This window comes from Carcharhinus amblyrhynchos, chromosome 12 (assembly GCF_965287045.1).
Source record: "Carcharhinus amblyrhynchos chromosome 12, sCarAmb.v2.hapA, whole genome shotgun sequence".
Classification (NCBI taxonomy): Eukaryota; Metazoa; Chordata; class Chondrichthyes; order Carcharhiniformes; family Carcharhinidae; genus Carcharhinus; species Carcharhinus amblyrhynchos.
In genome coordinates this window covers 67771213-67791662 of record NC_137335.1, presented here as the reverse complement: position 1 = coordinate 67791662, position 20450 = coordinate 67771213, and the positions used below count along the sequence as shown (strand labels likewise).

At 43.7% G+C, this 20450-nt stretch overlaps 1 protein-coding gene across 1 annotated transcript in view; it reads left to right on the top strand.

Moving 5' to 3' along the window:
• The window catches only part of LOC145350623 (ALK tyrosine kinase receptor-like), a 1029887-nt gene that overhangs the window by 665076 nt on the left and 344361 nt on the right, over positions 1 to 20450 (top strand). Inside the window, exons 5-6 of the mRNA XM_080199829.1 lie at positions 11917 to 12050; positions 19154 to 19285. Of these exons, the coding sequence (XP_080055955.1) occupies positions 11917 to 12050; positions 19154 to 19285 (266 nt within the window). The remainder of the gene's footprint in view (positions 1 to 11916; positions 12051 to 19153; positions 19286 to 20450) is intronic.

The following is a 20450-nucleotide window of genomic DNA, read 5'->3' as shown; positions in this document are numbered from 1 at the left end:
CTTCCATGTCCTTCTGGTAGTGTGGTGACCAGTCCAAACCCTGCCATGGCAGATGGTGGAATTTGAACTCAATAAAAAAAATCTGGAATTAAGAATCTATTGACCATGAAACCATTGCCGATTAGTGGTGAACTAATGTCCTTTAAGAAAGGAAATCTGCCGTCCTTACCCAATCTGGCCTACATTTGATTCCAGAGCCTGAGCAATGTGGTTGACTTTCAACTGCCCTCGGACAACAAAGGATGGGCAATAAATGCTGGCCAGCCAGTGGCACCCATGTCCCACAAATGAATTTAAAAAATGTTTTAAAGGTGTGTGGTAACTTTGACAAAGGCTGGGATTTTCCAGTGGAGCCCATCCCGAGACCAGAAATTCCCACCCGAGGTCACTTTTCCGTCCCGCCCTTGAAAATTCCCACGGCAGGCAGGACCAGAACATTTACCCCAAAGAGGCCGAGAGCAAGGTATCAAAGTTTGTTGACAGTACAGTGCTAGGTGGGAATGTAAACTGTGAGGAGGATGAGGTGGCTGCAAAGATATAAAGGCAGGATCTTATAAAGCATCATACATTGTAAAGCTTAATAAAGCAGGCAGTATCTTGGGCTTTGTGAATAGATGTGTGGAGAACAAGAGCAAGGAGGTTTTGTTGAACTTGTATAAATCACTCACTGAGCTTCAGATGGAATACTGAGTTCAGTTCTGAGCAGCACACTTCAGAAAGGATGTGAAGGCATTAGAGAGAGTAAAGAAAAGATTCACGAGAATGGTTCCTGCAATGAGGAGCTTCAGTTATGAAGATAGATTGAAGAATTTAGGACTCATTTCTTTGGAGAACAGGAGGCTGAGAGGAGATTTGATCAACGTGTTCAAGATCACAAGAGGTCTAGACAGAATGGATAGGGAGAAACTTGCCCTGCCCTGCCCCTTGTGAAAGGGTCAAAAACGCTTACTGGCGTTTTAGGCCCAGTCTCTTTCAAGGTGGCAATGCCCAGGGAGCCCCCCTTCCTACTCCCAACCTTCTGAGGGACCTTGATGGACCCCCTTCACTCCAGCAGGGTCAGGCTGCTGGCTCCCCGCTAGTCAGAAGCTATTGTGAACTCCGCTGGGGTGAAACACTCCTGGCAAGGCAGGAGGGAGAGACTGGCAGACTCAGAGACTTCAGATCCAGGCCTGCTAATTAGATGCTAATGATCATTAGCATCATCTATACAGCACCATGCTGATTTCTGGCACGGAGCATTCAGCGCTGGAAGTCCTGTGCCTGGAGTCTTGCGGAGGCTGTAGTGCCCAGCGGGAAGCCCATTACATGGCATCTGTTTATGTCCCCTGGCCCGCTGCACTGTTAAAGCAGCCTAGCGGGCTGGGAGAATCACCCCCTGAATCTCTCAGCAAATCAAGGGAAATGGGGAGCAAGCATAAACATAGAGTCGATGCAGAAGATCACTATGGTGGAGAAAGCTCCAGGTGCTTTATGTTCCTCTCCTGCTCCCATTTCTAACGTCATTCCTCTTTCCTCTTCGCAAAAGTTATCCTTTTCTTTCCAAATTCATTGACATCTGGCCACTTGCTGAATCTGTGGCCACCTTTCTTGCAATTCCTTCTTGGAATCTCTCCAATAAGGCCCCAACCCTTTTTTTTCACAATAATAAAACGATCATAGCTAAATTCCAAACAACATTGCCTGTAGTCAAGTCCAAACAACATAACCTGTGATTGGGTCCATGATTCATTATCACTGCTTGACCTTTGACACAGTCAGTCACATCATCCTCCTCCGTTACCTCCATCCAGCTTACTGGAGCTGTCCTTGCTTGGTCTCAGAGGTGACACAGTGGCATAGTGGTTAGCACTGCAGTCTCACAGCGCCAGGGACCCAGTTCAATTCCCAGCTTGGGTCACCGTCTGTGTGGAGTTTTCACATTCTCCCCATGTCTGCGTGGGTTTCCTCCAGGTGCTCTAGTTTCGACCCACAGTCTGGTTAGGTGCATTGACCAGAACGGGCGCCAAAGTGTGACGATTAGGGGAGTTTCACAGTAACTTAATTGCAGTGTTAATGTAAGCCTTACTTGTGACTGGTAAATAAACCTTAACTTTTCACTCTCCCTAACCTGGCGTGAGTAAAGAACCTCCAGCAATTACTTCTTGCCTCTGCACTGTTTATTTCAGTGCCTCAAGCAATATCCTTCATCCTGCCTTTTCTTCTGCTCATGCTGCCTCTTGTTAACACCATCTGCAGTCATTGAGTCATTTTCCAAATGAAATAGAACCATGTCAACGCTTCTCCTGATCGCACCAAAACCTCTCTGTTGTCGGACTGTTAGCCCAATTTCAGTCTGAGGTGAATCGCAATTTCAGCTTTGGGGAGAAGAAGCAATTGTTTTTGATTCCTTGCATCTCAAATTTGATACCTTAACCACTAATTAGATCCGCTCCTTCAGCTACAATGTTAAGCTGAACTAAGTCGTTTTCAGCCTACTCGATGCCAAGCTGAATTCCCAAACCCATGTCCTCTCCATCACAATAAAAGTGTTTATCTCCATAATCTATCTTCACTCCTACCTCAACACATTTGCTGCTGAAGCTGTCTTCCATGTCTGTATTACTGATTTGATTTGACTTATTATAGTTGCTTGTATTAGTATGTAGTGAAAAGTATTGTTTCTTGCACGCTATACAAAGCATATTGCTCATCGAGAAGGAAAGGGGAAAGTGCAGAATGTAGTGTTACAGTCATAGCTGGGGTGTAGAGAAAGATCAACTTAATGTGAGGTAGACCCACTCAAAAGTCTAATGGCAGCAGAGAAGAAGCTGTTTTCGAATCTCTTGGTATGTGATCTCAGACTTTTGTGTTTTATTCCTGATGGAAGAAGGTGGAAGACAGTATGTCCAGGGTACGTGGGGTCTTTGATTATGCTGGCTGTGAGAAGTGTAGACAGTGTCAATGGATGGGAGACTGGTTTGAGTGATGGAGTGGGCTTCATTCATGACCCTTTGTAGTTTCCTGTGATCTTGGGCAGAGCAGGAGCCATACCAAACTGTGATACAACTAGAAAGAATGCTTTCTATGGTGCATCTGTGAACTTGATGAGAGTTGTAGCAGACATGCCAAATTTCCTTAGTCTCCAGAGAAAATTGAGGCGTTGGTGGGCTTTCTGAATGATAGCTATTCTACTTTTAACTATACCTGAAGATTTGATTATTCTAATGCTGCCCTGACTAGCTTGCAATCTTCTAACCTTCAAACTTCACCACATCCAAACTCAAACTGCCCGTACTCTATTCCACACCAATTCCTATTTTCCCATCACACTGACCTACGTTGGCTCCCAGTCCAGTCCTTCTGTCCAAGCCCCATCATGGTCTCTCCCCTTTCTATACACTGGTGACCACCTCCAGCCCTACAAAATCTAAAATCTCAGTGCTCCTTCAATTTCTGATACACACTTGATTTTATTTCATCATTCCACCTTTGGCAGTCATGCATTCAGCTGGCTAGGCCTTAAGCCTAGGCATGGTGGCACAATGGTTAGCACTGCTGCCTCACACCACCAGGGACCCGGTTCAATTCAGGCCCTGGGCCACCTTCTGTGCAGAGTCTGCACATTCTCCCCATGTCTGTGTGGGCTTCCTCTGGGTGCTCCAGTTTTCTCCCACAGTCAAAAGACATGCTGGTTAGGTCTATCGGCTATGCTAAATTCTCCCTTAATGTATCGGGAACAGGCGTTGGAGAGTGGTGACTAGGGGATTTTCACAGTGACTTCATTGCAGTGTTAATGTAAGCCTACTTGTGACACAAATAAATAAACTTTAAGAAGCCTGGAGTTCCCTCTCTGAAGTTTCCCTTCAAACTGCCACTTAAACCTTAAAATCTGCCTTCCTGACTTATTTTGTGGCCACCAAAACTCCAGACGTGGCTGTTTTTGCCCCAGTCACTCACCCTGCGGCATGTTACCATGTTAAGAATGGTGATGTAAACGTAACTTGTTGTCATTCTTTGGGTTATCAAGAAACACATAATAATATTTCACTCAGAATATCATCTGAAAGAAAAATAATTATAACGCTGTTGTTTTAGAAACATATCAAAGAGCCTGCTGCTTTATTAGTAATGTCTTCATCATTAATTTTGAGTAAATGCTTTAATATTAGCAAAAATGAAACAGAATACTGGTCTTCTTATTCTGTGTGGAGTGATCATGCTATGAAGTATTGTGATACTGAACAGAATCCGCTGTTCTAACAGCCTCTCTTTCTCCTTTTAAAATTTTGCCAACGACTGGAGTTGCACAAACTTGAATGAAGAATGGGTCACTGTCGTGATGTTCATCTCTAATCATTTATTAAGGACCGTTCTGAATTATTATTTAATAACAGTACAAAAAGTGTTTCAGGGTCTATTAATATTGCAGCCACTGACCTGATGCCTGCCAGTGTAGCATCAGTCAGAACATCATATATATTACATGTGAGGAGGATACAGAGATGTTTCAGCATGATTTGGACAGACTGAGTGAGCGGACAAACGCAGTATCGGCATAATGTGGGTGAAGGTGAGGTTATCCACTTCGGTAGCAAAAATAGGAAGGTAGATTATTAGTTGAATAGGTGGAAATTGAGAGAGGTGGATACTCAGCGAGACCTTGGTATTGCCATGCTTTAGAAAGTAAGTGCACAGGTACAGCTGGCAATAAAGATGGCATATGGCCTTCATAGTGAGAGGATTTGAGTATCGGGATAGGGGTGTTTTGCTGCAATTGTATAGGGCATTGGTGAGGCCACACCTGGAGTACTGTGTGCAGTTTTAGTATCCTTATCTGAGGAAGGAGGCAGTGCAGCAAAGGTTTACCAGGCTGATTCCTGGGATGGCAGGTCTGTCATACAAGGAGACAAAGTTGGTTAGAATTGTATTCATTGGTGTGTAGAAGAATGAGAGGGGATCTCATAGAAACCTATAAAATTCTAAAAGGATTAGACAGGGTAGATTCAGAAGGAATGTTCCTGATGGTGGGGGAGTTCAGAACTAAAGTTCAACTTTCACATTGTTGGGCTGGATTCTCCAATCTCACTCGTGGCTGGGATTCTCCAGTCCCTGTTCCAGTGAACGGAAATTTGACTGAGGGCCAAATTCTCCATTCTCGCTGGCAGTGGCAGCGGGTGTGAACTGGCCTGAGAATTATAAATTGGAGATTGGCTTGTAATGACACTGAAGGTCGCAGTATGAACAGAACCTAAAACGTTTGTAAAAAGAATTCCAATTAGAAATGCTTGTGTTGTCATCTGGTTAATTGCTTTCCATGCTATTTTACTCCCTTTTCTGTTACAGCATCAATGAGTCTGTTCCATTTCTTAACATATTTTCTTGTTTCTATTTCTTTCTATTTACAGCTACTTTATTAGTTTTCTCTTTAAGTGATCAGTGTCTTCATTTATCTCATTGTCTTTGAACTTGTATAGGAACTAATCGCTGTCTTTGTGAATATTAAAGGGCAGTGATTGATTACTTCATTGTAGCGAAGTACATAGAATATACAGACCAGTTGACACAAACAGTCCATGTTCTGAGGTGGGAGCAGAGGATAAAATTGCATGGAAGAGATTTCCTTCAGGATCCTGCTTGCCCCAACCCGGACACCATTCCATGGTTGGGCAGGCAGGGCCTTGGGCGCAAAATCTGCCCTTTTCCCTACTAAACCCCTGAAATGGCCACTGTATGGCCACCTAAGGGCCTTTACCCCCCCAACCTCAACCTTTAGGATGGCAGGAACAGGTCAGAGCAGAGTGGGAAATGAAAAAATGGATGAAACTCCATCTCAGGCAGGAAGAGAGGCGAGGGGGGACTTCAATCTGAATGTCCCTTCAGATTTGGTGTGCCCTCACCTTCAAGACTTGGGAGTTCTGGCCCTCCATGCTCCCCCCAACTCCCCATAAGACCATAAGACATAGGAAGAGAATGAGGCCACTTGGCCTATCGAGTCTGCTCCGCCATTCAATCATGGCTGATATTTTTCTTATCCCCATTCTCCTGCCTTTTCCCCATTACCCCTGATCCCCTTATTAATCAAGAACCTATCTATCTCTGTTTTAAAGACACTCAATGACCTGGCCTCCATAACCTTCTGCGGCAAAGAGTTCCGTAGATTCACCACTCTCTGGCTGAAGAAATTCCTCCTCATCTCTGTTTTAAAAGATCGTCCGTTTAGCCTGAGGTTGTGCCCTCTGGTTCTAATTTCTCGTACTAGTGGAAACATCTTCTCCACGTCCACTCTATCCAAACCTCGCAGTATCCTGTAAGTTTCAAAAAGATCCTCCCTTATCCATCTCAGCTCCAATCAGTACAGATCCAGAATCCTCAACCGATCCTCATATGACAAGCTTTTCACTCAAGGGATCATTCCTGTGAACCTCCTCTGGACCCTTTCCAAGGCTAGCAGGTCCTTCCTTAGATATGGGGCCCAAAACTGCTCACAATACTCCAATTGGGGTCTAACAAGAGCCTTATACAGCCTCAGAAGTACATCCCTGCTCTTGTATTCTAGCCCTCACAACATAAATGTAAACATTGCATTTACCTTCCTAACTGCTGACTGAACCTGCACGTTAACCTTAAGAGAATCTTGAACAATGATTTCCAAGTCCCTTTGTTGTTTCTGATTTCCTAAACATTCTCCTATTTAGAAAATAGTCAATGCCTCCATTCCTCCTTCCAAAGTGTATAACCTCACACTTTTCCACATTGTATTCCATCTGCCACTTCTTTGACCCCTCCCCGAACCTGTCCAAGTCTTTCTGCAGTCCCCCGCTTCCCCAATACTACCTGTCCCTCTGCATATCTTTGTATCATCTGCAAACTTAGCAATAATGCCTTCAGTTCCTTCCTCCAAATCGTTAATGTTTATTGTGAAAAATTGTGGTCCCAGCACTGACCCCTGAGGCACACCACTAGTCACCAGCTACCAACCTGAAAAAGACCCTTTTATCCTCACTCTCTGTCTTCTGCCAGTCAGCCAATCCTCTATCCTTAACACCAGGGGCACTTAACTTATTTAACACTTTCTTCCTCCTGGCCTAAACTCTGCAGCTAGGATTGGCTCCCTCCTGATTTCTCTGCCCCCTCCCAACCTCCCCACCCCCCAAGAACCTCCCAGGGATCCCCAGGATTTACCTTAAGAACCATCCCGGAGCTTAGTTCCAGGCAGAGAATTGCAGTTCTTCTTCTGAGCACCACAGCCCTGTGGCTGGACAGATTGGCCAACCACTCTCCAAGCTGGGACTTGGAGGAAGGAAGCCCCACCACATGCAGAGTTCAATTGAATGTGAGATTGAGATTCTGAGAGTCACCCCACATCCTGCCGAATGTGTATAACCTGTCTATTCCATTCTCCCTTAAAAGCCAATCTTGCCTCCCCGTAAATGCTTCAACACTTTTCCCATCCCTGTGGTAACGAGTTCCACATTCTCACCACTCTCTGGTTCAAGAAGTTTCTTATGCGTTCCCTATCTGATGTATTATTGACTGACTTACGTTGTTTTCTGGTTTTGCTCCATTGACTGGGTGGGCCACGAGAACACTGTCATAACTCAGTGGCAATGGCCCTCTCAAATATCGCCCCTCCCTCCAGTTAGCAAGATGGAGCAATGCACAGTGAAAAAACTCGTATCAGCAGCAACTTGTGTCAATCTTGGCCAACGATGAATAGCTACCAACTTTCTTGCGGCAGATCATTTTAATCTCGGAAAGCACTTCAGATGGTGCGACCGATGCTTCCCGTGAGATGGTGTTCACAGTTTTGTCTAGTTGTACACGTCATCATCGTTTTCTGGTTTGTTAATCATCTCATATTTCTGACAGGATACCAGATGGTCATTCTTATTGCTTGAAGGTACCCATTGGCTGCTGAATCAGTGCACACCTCTTTCGTGCCACATGCCTTTCAGGAAATTTGGGCATTTCCTTGGTGTGTGCAGAAGGCCACACCTCTACATGCCTTGCTAGCTTTGAACAAAGCAAGATAGGAATTAGAGACAAAAATGCGCAAATTTAGCCATTCAAGCCTGCTCCACCATTCAATGAGATCATGGCTAATCTCTCACTGGTCTTAAACCCATCTTCCTACCTGTCCCCCATATCTCTTTATCCTTTTTTTATTAGAAATATATCTATCTCCTTCTTGAAACCATTCAACGATTCAGACTCCACCGCGATACGGGGCAGTGAGTTCCACAAATTCACGACCCTCTGTGAGAAGTAGTTCCTCCATGCCTCAGTTTTAAATCTATTGCCTCTCAACCTATATCTGTGATCTTTTGTTCTAGATTCCCCCATAAGGGGTATTCCAGTAACTGCACCAGCAGGAGATGACATGGTGACACAGTGGTTAGCACTGCTGCCTCACAGTGCCAGGGACCCGGGTTCGATTCCTGGCTTGGGTCACTGGCTGTGTGGAATTTGTACGTTCTATCCGTGCTTGCGTTGGTTTCCTCCGGGTGCTCCGGTTTCCTCCCACAGTCTGAAAGACAGGCTAATTAGGTGCAATGACCCGAACAGGCGCTGGAGTGTGGCAACTAGGGGAATTTCACAGTAACTTCATTGCAGCATTAACGTGAGCCTTACTTGTGACCAATAAATAAACTTTTTGGAAACTTTAGAAATTGGAGCCATGCTGAGGATCTGTAAACTTCATTGAACTACAAGGATCACTTTGTACTTATATCTATCCTTGAGCATGCTTCAAAGCTATAAGCTTTGGATTTTTTGAGCTGATCTTGCTGGAATGCTTCCATGGGAGTGGAATGCGATCTTCAAATCAACAAATCTGTCTACCAACCCTGAATCTGAAAATTACAACACGTATCCTTTTCTCTGCTGCTGAAGTGGTTTATAGATTCACTAGGTTATGTTTGGAATGACATGAATTCTACTTGATGAATATGGATGTTTAACCTGACTCTGAACTGGTCTTCCAGCGTGGTCCGTATCTTTTAGGGATTCTTTAGCTCTACTTAAGTTAATCATGTGTTCAGCGTGCGTAGACCTTGATTCCTAATTGCTAGGTAAATTTTAATGGCTTGCTCATCTGGCTCAGGCTTAACTGAATTGAGAAACCATAGCTCTGTACTCTGTTCAAACGTTTTGTATTTGGATACATTCCTTGTGGAACACCACTTCCCATATTTTGACATTCTGAAGGACTATATTTTGCCCCAACTCTTTGCTTTCTGTCTTTCAGAAACTAGCTAATCTTCAACTTGTCCTCTGTGTCTACATTCTCTGACCTTATCCGTTAGCCTATTATGTGACACTTCAACACAGAACTTTTTGAAATTCTGGATAAATTGCATCAATGACAGTACCTTTAGCTACTATCTCTGTTACCTCTTAAAAAGTTCAAAAGATTGCCTGTCTATTCATTATTATGTTTTTTGGATCTTAGTATCGGAATTTTACTGCCAGCACCTGTCCCAGAATCAGGGCGGGCGCAGCACACAGAACAGAATTCCCCATTGGCCTCAGTCGGGGTTTTATGAGCCTCACCCAAACAAGGTCATAAAATACCGGCCAAGATGTTTTTACATTCCCTCCTTTAGTACATTGTCCATTATTTTTCCAACCACCAATGTTACTAAGCTTTAGGTTTATTTATTAGTGTCTCAAGTGGGCTTACATTAACACTGCAATGAAGTTACTGTGAAAATGCACCAGTCGCCACACTCCGGCATCTGTTTGGGTACACTGAGGGAGAATTTAGCGTGGCCAATGCACCTAACCAGCACGTCTTTTGGACTGTGGGAGGAAACTGGAGCACCCAGAGAAAACCCACGCAGACGCAGGGAATACATGCGAACTCCGCACAGACAGTGACCCAAGCTGGGAATTGAACCTGGGTCCCTGGCACTGTGAGGCAGCAGTGCTAACCACTGTGCCACTGTGCCATCCACTGGGTAGTGTTTCATTCCTTAGATACTTTCTGTCTCCTTCTTAAACACAGGTAAGACAGAAAATTACTCAAACTGATTATTAAAGATGTGTAGTAATGCCTCTGCCATCACTTCCCTAAATGCTTTTAAAATGAGAGGTTACAATACATCTGGGTGAGAGATTTTAACCTGTTTTAAGTTTGATTAGCTTATTTAATATTTCATTTCTTTTTATTAAAACAGTTATCTCATTTTGAATCTCATTATCCAGTATCATGTCTACCTGTCCAGTTTCCCTGAAGCAACGTAATTAGTTGATGATACTGTAATTTCGCTGTCGTTGCCTGTGCTACGATCCTGTCCGTCATTAAGTGCAGCCATTCCCATTATGACTTTCCTTTTATTATTTATCTCCCTGTAAAATATTTTACTTTATTTAATCATCTCAATAACAAAATAAAATTCAGTGACATTTTAGCACAGATGTTTAACAAGCTGAAATCATCCATTGCTTGCCTTCACACTCATATATATCTAATATTTTGTAATATTGAATTCATTTATAGACTAGTTGGCTGAATATTTCTGTGGGAAGGTTTTGCTATGCTGCTGGTGCGCTGAGATAAGACTATTCTGCCCATTGCCCACTGTGACTTTAGTCAAGTGATCCCCAGTCAAGGATCATTAAACATGGATCATTACCAGTTCTAATGGTATTTCCACCACAGGAAGGGAGTCCTATACCTACAGGGAGCCAAATGAGGAGGTCTCATGTACAGGTCAAAATACCTTATCTCTTATCACAACTTTTAATCTAGGCTTTGAATGACCGTTGCCTCTTCTGGTTTGCGTATGGTAAGAAGATAAGTCAGTGGACTACCATCAGGCCCCTTTCCTCCATCAGGGCAATCAGTTATCTTCCCGCATTGACTGAGCAGCCATCATCTGTCCTCTGGTATTGCACAGTGACACAGTGGTTAGCACTGCTGGCGCACAGTGCCAGGCACCCGGGTTCGATTCCCAGCTTGTGTCACCTCGTTTGGGCGAGGCTCATAATACCCTGCCTGAGGCCAACGGAGAATTCTGTTCTGTGAGCCGTGCCCGCCCTGATTCCGGGGCAGTTTGCATGTTCTCCCTGTGTCTGTGTGGGTTTCCTCCGGGTGTCCCTGTCTCCTCCCACGGTCCGAGCGATGTGCTGATTAGGTGCATTGGTCATTCTAAATTCTCCCTCACCAATTCACTATTCCTTCAATTACCTTTTGACCATGTCAAATCTGTCAAAACCAGTACGGTTGCACAGTGGCTAGCACAGCAGCCTCACAGTGCCAGGACATGGGTCACCGTCTGTGCGGAGTCTGCACGTTCTCCTCGTGTCTGCGTGGGTTTCCTTCGGGTGCCCCAGTTTCCGCCTGCAATCCAAAAGATGTGTTGGCTAGGTTCATTGGCCACGTTAAATTCTCCCTCAGTGTACCCGAACAGGTGCCGGAGTGTGGCGACTAGGGGATTTTCACAGAAGTCTGCTTGTGACACAAGTAAATAAGCTTAACTTACCTCTGATCAGCAGTACTCTCTCAGTGGGGTCGTGGTGAAATTAGCAATCATTTGGTGGCATTTTGAGGGGGCACTGGCTGAAACTTTCGCAAGCTTTTGCAAGAGGAAGAAACATTCTAACCCTGTTTTTTTCCATTTTTTCTACATTCTGCCACACAGTTTTGAGCAGTGTAGCAACAGAAAACTCCAGCTGTGTGTTGTTGCTCTGATATATCATGGGGTCCAGTATAAAAGATAGATTTAAAGATCTGTGCCTGCGTGCACACCAAAATACCACCACCCCTATTTAAATTCAGTCCCCTTTATGAGTAACTGTGCCCGAGTTGAGAGGCACTTTGATATAAAGCTGTAAAGCTGATTTGATTTACAAGCAAGTTCCTGTGTTGGCCTGATCCACAGTGTTTTCTCTCACTCTCTCTTTGTGTATTCCATATATTTCCGACTGGAACAGATGGACTCTGCTGCAGGGGAGAATAGGACGTTTGGAAGAGTCTTTCCGGATCTCTTTGGAATATAAAGGAAACAGCAGAAGAGTCTGGGAGTTGGCAGCTGTGGACTCAGTTATCCTGAAAAACTGCGATGAAGGTAAAACCTTAGGTTTGCAAAGTGCTGTCAATGTAGTGCCTGCAACAAACTAGATACTTCAAACTTGTTTCTAAAAAAAGGCAATGTGTAGCTATTTTTGTTTCCTTCTTGCAACCATTTTTCTTTTTTAAATAATTATCTTGACGTTTCGCTGGGAAAGTGGTGAGACTGCAGAATCCTAATGGGGGAAAGGACGAAGAAAGAATTACTCATACACTTTTCCCATTCAGACATTGCCCTTATTTATGGATTTTTGAAAGGGAAATCATGTTCAACAGAGCATTTTGGGGATGTAACCAGCAGAATAGACAAGGGGGCACCGGTCGATGTGGTACAATTAGATTTTTAGAAAGCTTTTAATAAAGTCCCACACAAGAGATTAGTATTAAATGTGGAGCCCATGGTGTGGGCATAATATACAGGCTTGGACTGAGAACTGGTGAATGGACAGAAAACAGAGAGTAGGCATAAATGGGTCATTTTCAGGTTGTCAGGCTCTGATTAGTGGGGATCTGTGTTTGGTCTCCAGCTACTCGCAACATGTATCAATGATTTAGATGTGGGGATTAAAGGTAATATTTTCAAGTTTGCAAAGGACAAAACTAGGTGGAAGCGAGAGCTGTGAGGAGGATACAAAGACATTTCGAGTTTCTAGAGGATCTAGAGAGACTGAATAAGTGGGCAAAAAATTGGCAGGTGGAATGCAATGTGGAGAAATGTGAGGTGATCCACTTTGGTAGGAAAAATGGAAATACAGAGCAATTCTTAAGTGGTGAGAGTCTGGGAAGTGTTGAACGTCAAAGAGACTAAGCTGTCCTTGTTCTGAAACCTGTTATACAGGTATAGCAAGCAAATAAGAAGGCAAGTGGTATGTTGGCCTTTATTACAAGATGATTTGAGTATAGGAGTAAATATGTCTTACAGCAATTATATAAAGCCTTGATGAGACCTCACTTGGTTCATTGTGAGCAGTTTTGGTTTTCTTAACCAAGAAAAGACACACTTACCATAGGGGACTGCACAAAAGGTTCACTAAATTAATTCCTGCAACAGAGAGACTGTCCTATGAGGAAGGAGTGAATAGACTGGGCCTTTATTCTCTGGAGTTTAGAAGATTGAAAGATGATCTCTAGAAGGATGTTTCCATTGGCTGGGTGTCTAGAACAAGGGGATGCCGTCTCATTTAGGACTGAGATGAGGAGAATTTTTTTCACTCTAAAGGAGAGTGAATCTTTGAAATTCTCTGCCCCAGAGGGCTTTGGAGACTCAGTCTTTGAGTAAGTTCAAGACTGAGATTAATAGATTTCTTCATACTAAAAACTTCGAGGGATACGAGATTAGTGCAGGAAAATGGCTGAAGATTGGCCCTGATCTCATTGAATAGCAAAGAGGGCTCATAGGGCTGAGTGGCCTACTCCTGCTCCTATTTCTTACTTTCTCATCAGTATTATTCACCAATGTTTCAGCTCCATCATTACTTTTATTTCATTATTAACTTCACTGTAGCACCACGATAGTTGAACATGTTTGTCAATAGTATATCACTCGGAAAACTTTATGAATACTATTTCTGACTTTGCTAATCCTCAAATATGCCAATGTTACACCTTATTAATATTCTACCATGCATCACTAAAACAAAAATGTGAATCGACATGCTTCATTAATGTTATCATGTAGTTTCCTCATTCTTCAACACACTTGACTAATACTAGAATACATTAACATCTATGTCTAGTTATCACATTAATGCTTCATCGTGTTCTCCAATTCTTTATCTGCAATTAATGTTCAATGTGCTTCACCAATGCTTCAGATTGCCTTATTGGTATCTAAGATTCATCACGAACACTTCAATATACTTCACTTTGCTTTACAAGTACGGAAATATTCTTACATAAAAGCAAAATACTGCAGATGCTGGAAATAATCAAATTGAAACAGAAAACGCTAGATAAACTCAGCATGTCCTCGGGCATCTGTGGAGAGAGGAACCGAGTTTCGAGTCCGATTGACTCTTCTTCCGAGCTAAAGCGGGGGTAGAAATGTGATGGATTATATAATTGGAGAGGGGATGGGGTGGAGGTGGTGGGGCAGAATGGAAGGTCAGGGTTAGGTCAGAGCTAAAGAGAAAGTGACAAAGATGTCATGGACATGAGACAAAGAGAGTGTTTGTGGTGGCATTAAAGATTAAAGAAGGTGCTGATTGTGGCACAAAGATAAGATAGCAGAACAAAGGGCTTTACTGAACCTTAGTTCTCCATGACATCTTTGTTAATCTCTCCATAGCTCTGACCTATCCCTGACCTTCTATTCTGTTCCTCCTCCTCCACCCCCTGTCTAACTATATAAGCCATCCCATCTCTAGTCCTCTTCAACTCTGAAGAAGTGTCATAGGGGCTCAAAACATGAACTGGGTCTCTCTGAAACATTCCTCACTGATGCTGTAATGTATTTCATTAATACTTTGGCATATTTAATTAATATAAATACTTTACTGATGCAACAATGCCCTTTAATAATACAAAATACTTCATTAGGTTTCTCAAATATTGTGACATACTTTGCGAAGACAACATGCATTATTAATGCTCCAATTTATATCAATGCTACAGTGAGCTTTATTAGCATTGCAGCCTACTTCATCAACACTGCATGTATCACAAATGCTGTAAGGCACATTACAAGTACAATATCTTACTTACTTCACTAATATTACAACATACTTTGCTTTACTAATGCTACAACCGACTACACCAAAGCTACAACACGATTTGCTAGTACAACATTGAAATGTCAACTATAAATGTTTCGCTCCAATTTGCCCATCTTGTCAGTGTGTCACGTTTGCTAATTGAAATCAGCACTTATAACAGCCAAAGGCATTTTCTGTTATAGTCTTCCGAAGTGCCCTGAATTTTCCTGGCATGACTACACAGAGCTTTTATGCATGCATAATATTTAACTGAAAATCCTTGGTGCTCTGCGCAGATGGTAAATATTTGTACACATCTATGAAGGCTGGGTGAAATATGTGAGTCCAAACACTAATAGCAGATAGTTAAGGAAATGAAGATTCTTGCTTTTTCTTTTGAATTTGTGGCCCCAGGATTCTATTACAAGAAGAGGGGGTTTATCATTTTGTCATCGGTGTTAATAGCATGAACTGTTGTTCTTGTGAGATGTTCCTGAACACATCCTCTTGATTATTTTGGAAAATGCACCAAAAGAGAGCCACAAAGGCACATTCGCTGAGGAAGAGGAAGCAACTTGGAAATAAGTCTTGCATCTTCAGGGCTGACATTCACTTCAAAGGTTTTAAACGTCCCACTGCAGAAATGCTTCTTTTGTGTACTTTGGTTTTTCTCTGCAATTCAGGTCCGTGCTTTTTGGGGAGATTGGGCTGCAGTGGTAATGTCACTGGACTAGTAATCCAGAGGCCTATGCTAATGCCTTAGAGACATGGACTTAAATCCCAATATGGCAGTTGGTGGGCTAGTCTCAGTAATGGTAATCTTGTCAACTATCATTAGCGCCCTTTAAGGAAGGAAATCTGCCATCCTCACCTGGTCTGGCCTAAAGTTTAAGGTTTATTTATTAATGTCGCAAGTAAGCTGACATTAACACTGCAAAAAAAGCTGCTGTGAAAATCCCCTAGTCGCCGCAGTCCAGTGCTTGTTCGGGTATACTGAGGGAGAATTTAACATGGTCAATGCACCTAACTAGCATGTCTTTTAAGCTGTGGGAGAAAACTGGAGCACCCGGAGGAAACCCACACAGATGCAGAGAGAACGTACAAACTCCACACAGACAGTGATCCAAGCTGGGTCCCTGGCACTGTGAGGCAGCAATGCTAACCATGTGCCACTGTGCCACCTACATGTGACTCCAGAGCCACAGTAATGTGGTGGATTCTTAACTATTCTGGGAAGCCACTCAGCTCAAGTACTCTTCAAGATCCATTTAATGGTTCTTGAGGTTTTCCCTTCCCGCCCGTGATGATGCCTTCCGTTTTCGGGACCAGAAAATCCTGGGGGGATTTTTTGGTGGGCAGGAATGGTGGAGTGGAGGGTGTGGAGAATCGAGCAGGATTCCCAAAATGTCATTTACACCTGCAAGATTTTCTCATTCAAGTGGCCCGCACCTCTACCTGTGATGTAATGGGGTCCCCACCCAGCATTGCCTGGGTAGTTCCAGGAGGCAGTGCCAGGGGCTTCCATTGGGAAGGTTCGGGGAGAGGGATTCCATGTTTGTGCGATCATTAATTTCTTTATTTTTTTTTAAATTGGGGCACCTTCGCAGGAGACTAAGTTGCTGGCTCATTCAGAGCTCACCCCCTGCCAGCGTGGTGTTGTGGGATCCACTTCCTGTTTTCTTTTCAGAGTGTTTATGAAATGTTGGCAGGAAAAAAGCTGGCAGTGCAGCCAGTGCGCTGCAGATCACTTTTCTCACCCAAGTTCACAAAAAAAATCAGAAAATTCTGCCCAAATTCACTCTTTCTCTGTGAATAGCCTTTTGGGTAATCTGAAAGAGTGAAGTTGTTGTACTGTCATAGCCAATTACTTGAAACTCACTTAACTGTAATTCCTATATCAATGAGCCCATCCAAGAGTCCAGTTTTATCCTTTATACTCCCAGTTGAGAAAGGTTTGTCACAATTTCAGCTTCTCTGCACTTTTAAAAGGATATAAAAGATCTCTAATTGGGGTGGCACAGTGGTTAGTGCTGCTGCCTCACAGTGCCAGGGACTCGTGCTAAATTGCCCCTTAATGTCAGGGAAATTAATTAGGGTAAATGCATGGGGTTATGGGGATGGCAACTGGGCAGGATTGTAGTCGATGCAGACTTGATGAGCCAAATGGCCTCCTTCTGCACTGTAGATTCAATTATTCTATGATTTTAGTGACAAGTAAGACAGTTCTTCCTGGTGTCCTGAACTATTTATATATACATGTATATAAAACCTTCAACCAATACCATAAAAGCAGATTATCTGACCATTATCACATTGCTGTTTGTGACTCCTTGCTGTGCACATATTGGCTGCTACATCTCCTGTTTTGCAACAGTAACTACACAGCAAAAGAATGTCATTAGCTGGAAAGCACTTTGGGATGTCCTAAGGTTGTGAAAGACGCAATAGATGAAAGTCTTTTTTTTTCATTATAAAATAGGCAGTTAAGTAGCCCCAGGGCTGACAGAATAACTGTTTGAGTTCCTCAAATTAGGAGGGATGGCTGTTTGAGAATAGGCCATTTGTTTTCTGTACTCATTCCCACTAAGTGACTGAAATTCTCCTTCGGTTCCTATGTTGGCAGATATTGCACATGGTGACCACTTCTGTTTCTCTCGCTTAAAAAGTCGTCATCACAAACCTTACATTTCTGAAGCCACTAACTGCTGCCCCATCATCACCTTACTGTCTCAAGCCCTTGCATATCTTGAAATCATTTAGACCCATGCCTATCTCTCTCGCAATTCCATGTTTGAATCCCGCAGCATACAAATGGCTCTAATTAAAGTCGCAGACAAGATTCACTGTGATAGTGACTGCGGCAACTTTCCCTCTTTGTCCTCCTCAACCTCTTTGCGCCATTCAGTAAGTTCAATTGCACCATTCTCCTTCCATGCCTCTTTACCACTCTCCAGTTCAGTAGAGCTGCCTCTTCACAGGGTTCCATTCTTACCTAGTTATGCATCCCTGACAATTGTCCCCTTTCTCATGTTCCCATAGGATCCACTGGACATCCCCTCCTCTTCCTCATATGTGTGGCCATTTCAGTCTCAGATTCAGGACCAGCTTCCAAACAGAGGCTGATAGTTTCCCCCTATCCATAGGTTCTACTCTTTCTGTGCTATCTAACCATTTGTCCAACATCTGATGCTGGGAAAAAGGATAATTTCCTCCAGCTAAACATCAGGAAGCGATCACTTTCATCCAAAAACTTTCACCTTCCTTGTCTGTCTCAGACTGTTTGCAACCTTGGCATTCTGATCAGCCTAAAATACTGCTTTGGATCCCTCCAAAGACTGCTTCCTTTGTACTATTGTCCAGTTCTGCCCTACATTGTCTTATTTTCATTTTATTTGTTCATGGGATGTGGGCATTGTGGGCTGGGCCATCCTTGAGGATATTTAAGAGTCAACCGCATAGCTGTGAATCCAGTGTCACCTGTAGGCCAGGCTAGGTAAGGATGGCAGATTTCCTTCTCTTAAGGATATGAATGGCAATGCCACTAGGGATCTGGGTATGCCTGCCCATTGATCACTGGAAGTGGCAGCACAGGTGGATAATGTAGTCAAGAAGCATATGACATGATTGTCTTCATCAGTTGGGGCATTGAGTGTAAAAATTGGCAGGCCGTGCTGCTGCTATATAAAACCTTAGTTAGGCCTCATTTGGAATATTGTGCACAATTCTGGTCACCACACTGCCAGAAGGATATAGATGCTTTGGAGAGGGTACAGAAGAGGTTTACCAGGATGTTGTCTGGTCTGGAGGGCATCAGCTATGAGGAGAGGTTGGATAAACTCGGTTTGTTCTCACTGAAACAGCGGAGGTTGAGGGGGGAGAGCAGATAGAGGTTTACAAGATTATGAGTGGCATGGACAGAGTGGATAGTCAGATGCTTTTTCCTAGGGTAGAAAAGTCAAGTACTAGGAGACATAGGTTTAAAGTGCGTGGGGAAAAGTTTAGAGGAAATGTGCAAGGCAAGTTTTTTACACAGATGGTGGTGACTGTCTGAAACACCCTGCCCGGGGAGATGATGGGAGCAGGTATGGTGGCAGCATTTAAGGGGCATTTAGATGAATACATGAATAGGACGGGAACGGAAGGACACGGATTCCATGTAGTTTTAGTTCAGGAATCATGATTGGCGCAGGCTTGGAGGGCTGAAGGGCCTATCCCTGTGCTGTACTGTTCTTTCTTCAGCAATATATGGCGTGAGAAGCTGTGATTTTCTTTTTGTCCTCTCAAAGGCATCCTTGTAACAATCATCTTACTCAACAGAAGCGGTACAATAAAGACCCATCAATCACTCATGTTATGGTACAGAATAAAATGCATTTTATGTACAATTCCATTTGTGGTTATATTTCAGGTCCTTTGACAGGCTCCAGGACAACACTCGAGGGATCGTTCATGTGTCAGAATGGGGTATCTATTAAACTGAGGGAGCTGTGTGATTTCAGAAACGACTGCAGCAAAGCGGAAGATGAAGGAGTGGTTTGCAGTGAGTTTGTTCATCTTTATTTCATATGCTTGCTCAGGTCACTGTTTACGCTGCGTTGAGTGTTTAAACAGTTGCAGAACTACCGTTTTGTTTGACAGTCGCAGAATCTTTCCTGATTTAAATTTATATTGGACGCTCTTCTTGAGAGTAAAATTACATCCATCGGTGTAAAGATTTGGAGACTGCCACACTTCAATGTATTCAAATAAAGAACAGCTATTTTACACTGCTGTAGCTGAACCCGATGGTAGCATTGGCGCAGGGGCGAACCGGAGTTAACGGGCAGGCTTCTCCAAGCTCGTCCGTGCCTGCCCTGCTGCAAGCGAGAGCGGGGAAATTGGCATTCCAACCAAAACTCCATTCCCTCTCAGTGACGCCGGAGAATCCCAGCCAGGAATGAGGATGGCTGTTTTCGGCCAACATTTCAGGCCTGTGACCTTTCACCCAGAACGATCACGCACCTGAGATGATGGATGGAATTTTCCTGTCTTGCCCACCACAGGAATCCGAGCAGGCGGGATGCGGGCTGTGCAAAAGGTCAGTTGACCTCGGGTGGGATTTTCCAGCCAAGGGGCAAGTGCACCCGAAAATGCCACCCTTTGGTTTCTCTTTCCACCGATACTGCCAGATCTTCTGAGTATGTTCAATAATTGTTCTTATTACAGCAGAATGATATGCTGTGTATTTGATTGCACGCATGTCCTAGAAACATAGTGTACCTACAGCAGAAGGAGGCCACTCAGCCCATCGAGTCTGCACTGACAACAATCCCACACAGGTCCTATCCTTGTAACCCCAAGTATTTACCCTTCTAATTCCCCCTAACCTACACATCCTGGGATACTAAGGGGCAATTTAGCACAGCCAATCAACCTAACCTGCATATCTTTGGAGTGTGAGAGGACACTGGAGCACCCGGAGGAAACCCACGCAGACACAAGGAGAACATGCCAACTCCACACAGTCACCCGAGGACGGAATTGAACCGGGGTGCCTGGTGCTGCAAGGCAGCAGTGCTAACCACTGTGCCACCGTGCTGCCCCTATGTGTCCTGACATGTGAAGTCACACACCACCGGAATTCTGCAAAGATCTGTAGTAAAGGAAGGAATGGGGAGTCTTTCTCACTGTGGAGACCAGCACGAAAATACCGTATCTTCCCGACC